Genomic DNA, 6,320 nt, shown 5'->3' on the forward strand with positions numbered 1-6,320 from the left:
AATCAACTGGAGATGGTTACTCACATGACATAGATGAATTTTATCCATCCATATTTTTAACTATGTTCTAGTTTTACATTGTGGCTATTAAATTTCCCCCATCTTCCACCCAATCACATAGACCTAAGAGCATTGTAATTATTGAATTTTAATCTTAATGCTCTAAGATGCACCCAATTTTGCTGCTCATGGTGTATATTATATTCCTCATTCATAAAGTAGTTATATTGACTTCATAATTTTGAAGAAAAATCTCAATGAAATTAATATATATGAAGAAATGGTATAATGCCTTACAATATGTGTATGTTTAAAACTGGCAATTTTAAAAAAGTATACTTTGAAGAGTGTGACCATATTTGGTGTGGCTTGAATGAGATTCCCTGATAAACAAAATTTACTCAATTCAAAAGCATAATTCTTAGAGTGCCTTTAATAATGAAAGCTTATAATGTGCATTACACAGAGACAGATATAATATTGACAAGCTTTAAAAATAATATTCGGGGTTTTGCTTCCAAACATGAAAATCATACTGAAAAAAATACATGGTATTATTAAGATATCTCAAAATCACTTGACCACATATACAACATGATATTAAAAATATATCTTTCATATTAACAGACAATAATTTTCATCATTATATTATCTTCATCAACTTATCTGTTCATATCTATTTCCTGAAAACATTCTACGTATTACAGTTATCCTTTGGATTGTGTCTTACTCTTTCACTGTTTAGTCAATCTTCCTATTTATTGAGAGTGGTATTCACTACTCTCAACATCTTATTCCCATTTCTTTTCTATAACTTTAGAAATCTAAATAAGGCACTCCTTTTTATAGTCCTTGGCCACATTGTTTCTTCCCCTACGTTAAAGTCAGAGCAATAAAGCATGGGTTTCTTTGCTTAGCCAAATATATAAATTTTCTTTACATTTTGTAAATGCCCTAGCACTGCCAAATAACATCCACTGTATTCTTGAAAACTCTTTTTAATATTAACTCTAAGGAGTACTTCCCAGAATGTGATAAACTTCAGTAACCATATTTATTGCAGCTATTTGTATACACAGTGGTACATTGACAAGAAGCCAAATAATTATTAAGGCAGCATAATGTCAGTGATAACAAGCAGGCAGAAATTTGATGTTTGCCCCTGGAATTGATACAAGTTTCATGTATATATGGAATAGAAAAGATGGCAGGATCCTTGGACTTCAACACAAGCATTCTGGAGAACAGTTTCCTGCTTCCCTGTAACAATGGGGACAGAGTGTGTCTTTTCCTTCCCAGTGTTCTTTATTCTCTGTGGTCTATCTGTCATCCTTTATTCTTTCCTAGATACTTCTTAGAGTGCCTAGAACACAGTTCATTCATCACCAAGAATTCACTTGAAGTTGAATATCTTATTGTTTCCTTCTTTATACACATTCCATGAGATCCAACTGAACATTAAAAAAATGTAAAAAGCATGTTTTGTGTTTTCTATCAAATCAGAGGTCTTGGATTAAATATTTTGTGATGGTTTCATGATTTTTTTTGCAGAATATTCACTGGTACTTTCTCCTAGAGTTACAATTTTGAATTTGGCAATTCCTCCTCAATAACATCCTTGAGCTTTATGTAAAATACAAAATTATATATCACATAGCCATCGCAGATTGAAACCTTCTTTCTCCTTACAAAACAATTTTATCACTCCCTCACAGATCTGCTTGGTCTTCACTTGTTGAATTGGACTGCCTAACAGGCACGGTCCCTAAGCCACATTGCTTGTTGTTTAATTAAACAAAAAGGGGGAGATGCTGAGAGCCACGGCCGAGTCTGTATGGCCCCTGGCATTTTGCCAACAGTATTGATTGACAGGCGAGGCATTACTATCCGCCTCTGCCGCAAATTTTGAGTTCTCGCACTATTTTGGAGTTCTCGTGGGGATTTCCGGGGATTCCCCGAGAGTTCCCATTGGTTGGGGAAGTGCAGGAGGAGGGATTTCCGGGAGAGATATTTCCGGCTGGGGGTTCCTGGACTAGCCGGCGTTAGGGAGGATTCCCCGGGAGCTGTGTGAAGTGTTTTCCTGCAGTTCAAAAATAAAGTTTGTTCCTGCTTCAGTGGCTCGTGATTTGTGCCCAGCCAGACTGCGGTATTCACTCAATTGGATTATCATAGACAATTGGATTCAATGTGGGAGGCAGCAACAGGTAGAGTTTGGCTATAAAAATGTGAACATGGTGAGGTATGGTGTATCCCTCAAAGCGGTGAGTGAAGAAGTTGAAGAAAGCTGGGACATAGGTGATGACGATAGCACAAATGTGTGATGTACAGGTACTGAAGGCTTTGTGGCGAGCATCTGAGGATGATAGATGAATTACAGCACGGATAATCATGGTATAAGATACGGTGATACAGAGTATATCAAAGCCCCCAATCACTATGACAGTTAGGAGACCATAGAGAGCATTAGTCCTGATATTGCCACAGGATAATTTAGCCATAGACATATGGTCACAATAGGTGTGTTGGATAAGGTTACCCCTGCAGAAGGGAAGACGCTTGATCAGGAAAGTAAATGGGACTGTGAGCAACACACTTCTAAAGAAGGTGGCAAACCAAACCTTGGTAATGGCAGCATCCGTGAGTATGGAGGAATAGCGTAGAGGGTAGCAAATAGCCACATATTGGTCCAGAGCCATGAGCACGAGCATGCCAGACTCTGTTATTGTCCACATGTGGATGAAACACATCTGTACAAGGCAGGCATTAAAGTCGATCTCTTTGAGACTGAACCAAAAGATACATAACATATTGGGAACAAAGGAAGTGCACGCAGAAACATCGGTAAAGGACAGCAAGGCTATGAAGTAGTACATGGGTCGGTGCAGCGCCTCCTCATGGCTGATGAGATAGATAAGGCCACAGTTCCCCACTACAGCAAGGATGTACATACAGCAGAATGGCAGAGAGATCCAAATGTGTGCGGCTTCCAGCCCAGGGATCCCATTAAGGATAAAGTATCTTGGTGTCAGGCTGGAGCTGTTGGCCTCACCCATGGTGATCAGCTAAAAATATAATACATTCTGTGCCAATAGAGGCATCCTGTACAAGAAGAGAACACTGAGATTATTTTGCTCCAGAGACAAAACATGAATATATATTTTACATGATATAAAGAATAAATTTAGGGTGAAATTTGGACCCAGATCAAGTTCTTTTATTGTTCTGAATGATGTTAAGCCTGTTACAAAATGGAAAGAATGTACATACAGTGCAAATATAGTGCCAAAACAATGGCCTGGCAGATATCATACAGGAAACTCTTTTTTTTTATGTACCTACTCAGGTTCCCATGCCAATCACATAGGCTGGATTTTGCCCCCTCAATCCGTTTCCAAATATGGACTCTGTTTATATAACATTAATTATCTTAACTATCCACAAAATTTCACTTCCTCCAAGAAGTCCTCTCACTTGAATCCACTGGGTTACCCTCCATTAAATTATGTGAGCACCTACTTACAAATCTATAATGTGGCTTAGTTTGATTTGTTTACACATGTAAGTATGAATTTTCCAAATGAGAATAATCAGAAAGTGAAAACACAATGAAGCAAAAATCAAATAATTTCTTACAATTGATAAAGCATAATCATGTGCATTTTACAGAATAATTCAAATTATTTTTTGCTCATAAAATATGAATAATTTTTTATAATATTTATACTTAAAAAACAACATTGCTAAGCTTTAATTAATTATCTTCTTCCTGTTCTTTTCAAATACCTCTGTAGAAAACTATGATTATAAAAATATTATGCATATAATGCCTATATATTTAATCACAAAAATATATATATCATGCTATTAATCCATTCTTATAAAATGCATTATAAAAATTTGTGTTCTTTTGGAGTTTGACTTTTATTCTCGAAATCACCAGAGACAATTATGTTCAGTAGGGTATAATCCTTATTTTGTTAGTCTATGTTTTAAAAATATTTCTTTCCATCATTCTTCTTTATTTTCAGATTCTATCTTGAAAACGATCCTGATTAAAATCATAACACTTTTACATTCTTTTAAAGAAAAATCTTCTTTCCCTTATATTAAACAAATATTTCCATAGTTTTTATGGTTTTACATTATCAACCTGAGTTATCCATTTTTCATACACCTGCATATTTTATTGCAATTTCACAATTCATTTTATTTATATCATTTTAGATATTTTAATCTCCTGCAAATAAAAGCCATTTCCTAACTTTTGTTGCTTTTCTCTCTCCTTTCTGGTAGAATTTAACCTAGAATTTCTTTCTTTCTTTCTTTTTTAAACCACTAGGTTGAATCCATTGAGAGGTTTTCAAAACGGTGGCATATATACAATCTAAAATATAAAAAGTAAAATAAAATCTGGAAAGCAGAAAAAGATTAGAAAATAGAGTTTTAAAGCATTTTCCTCAATTGTAAAATGCTCTCAGCATTAAGTAAACTATAAAAATTTTCAGTACAACTTGGAATATAGACAACAAAGTACATAGTACTATCAGAATTATTTTTAATACAATTAGCATGAGTTTTGCTCTGTCAAATAAATGTAAGTAAAATAATCTCTGGCCATTTCTTAATCCCTCCTTCCATCCCACTGAGAGCAAAAACTGACATCTTATGTTTGTTTACAAAATCCTGTACAATTAGGAGCTTTTAAATGTCTGACTATGTCCCAAATATCCTATCTCTGACACTCTCAGTCCATCTTTATCTCCTGAGATTTCTCAAACTCAGCAAATGTGTGCACTTATGACATTTCCACTGGCCATTTTCACTGCTTGCTGTGATCTTCGTAATATAGGACCATGGCACATACCTTCTACTGATTCAGATCTCTCTGCTCAGTGTCATCCTCAAAGCAGAGCTTTCCCGCCTCCTAATTTAAAACTCCAACTCCCAGACCCCCACCCATCTTGGCACAACATCTGACTTTACAGCCTTTCTGTACTCCACAGCCATTAGAAACATGTTGCCCCTCAACTACTAGTTGCATTAGTAGTGCCTTTTGTAAAACTTTTAGAACTTTTGTCTACTTTGTTCACTACTAAATCTCAGCAGACGAAAAAAAAAAGTCATATAATGAATGAATGGATCAACAAATTCCAAATCCTCCTTTTTGGTTGGTCCTAGTGTTTGTATATAGATATCGTAGAAAATTAGTATTAAACATTGAAAAAACAAGACTGGATCTGGAGAAGGCAAACATAGTTTCAAGATGTCTTTCAGACAAGTATCTCCCCTTTCCTTGTTTTCCCTCCCCTGCTCCCTCTGGTAATCCTCACTCTTCTTTCTACTTCTCTGTGTTAAACTTTTTTAGATTCCATTTATAAGTGATAGAATATAATATTGGTCTTTCTTTGTATTGCTTATTTAATTACCCGAACATCTACTAGATTCATCTAGATTGTTCCAATCACAAAAATTCCTACATTTTAAAGGCTGAATAGTAATTCATTGTGCACATACACTGAATTTTTAAAAGTCCATTCATCCATCAGTGGGCACTGCAGTTGTTGCCACATCTTGACTCTTGTGAATAATGCTACAATGAACATAATGAACATGGGGATATTTTTTAGAACATTTTGTGCTGCCCAAGAAATATATAAATGTAAATGAACAATCAAATAGAAAAGCAGTTTATTGCTATGCCTAAATACTGCTTAAGACCAGTTATAAGGAAATATTGAAAATTAATAATACATCATTTTACTTAAATAACATTAAAATATTTCTCCATCTTTATGGGGTTGTCACAATGCCTTCACCACCACTCAAAATCTGTAAAAAATTGTGAAAAAAAGTATTGAAAAATAACTGAAAAGGCTTTTAAATCAAATACTTTATTTAGTACTGTTGATGTCACTGCAAATATTTGCATTTCAGTGATATCTGTATACATGATGAAGATAGTACTGTAAATCAGACTTTTGAGCATTTTCCAGTTACACATATTCTGAAATCATTTATTTGTAAACCTCCTTTTAATATGATAAACCAATAATTGTGAAATAAAATTGACATTTCCTATAGAAATACGTTTATTCCCATTTTTAGCTATTATCTTGAAAATATACATTTGCCATCAATATTGTATGTTAGCTGTCTTAAGAAACATGAACATATGACTACTAATTAGCATTATTTTCAAAAATTGAGAAAGTACAATAATGACAACCTGCCTTACATGGATTAAGTTTACTCATTAAATTGTAACTATATCACAATTTAACATATAGTATAATTATTTAAAATTTGCTTATTATGCAAAA

The 6,320-nt window shown here is 34.3% G+C and overlaps 1 protein-coding gene across 1 annotated transcript; it reads right to left on the reverse strand.

Annotated features, from left to right (window-relative positions):
- Positions 1 to 1,607: 1,607 nt before the first annotated feature.
- On the reverse strand, positions 1,608 to 3,053 carry LOC124109524 (olfactory receptor 52N2-like). The gene has a single exon (XM_046468186.2). It carries the CDS (start codon positions 3,051 to 3,053, stop codon positions 2,151 to 2,153), a length of 903 nt encoding a protein of 300 aa, XP_046324142.1. The 3' UTR covers positions 1,608 to 2,150.
- Between the last annotated feature and the right edge of the window lie 3,267 nt (positions 3,054 to 6,320).

This window comes from Marmota monax, unplaced genomic scaffold (assembly GCF_021218885.2).
Source record: "Marmota monax isolate L192 unplaced genomic scaffold, Marmota_monax_Labrador192_F-V1.1 WCK01_AAM20220418_F8-fsc01027, whole genome shotgun sequence".
Lineage (NCBI taxonomy): Eukaryota > Metazoa > Chordata > Mammalia > Rodentia > Sciuridae > Marmota > Marmota monax.

Bases quoted from the DNA above. Each gene is read 5' to 3' on its own strand.
- LOC124109524 (XM_046468186.2), bottom strand. From the start codon at position 3,053: ATGGGTGAGGCCAACAGCTCCAGCCTGACACCAAGATACTTTATCCTT.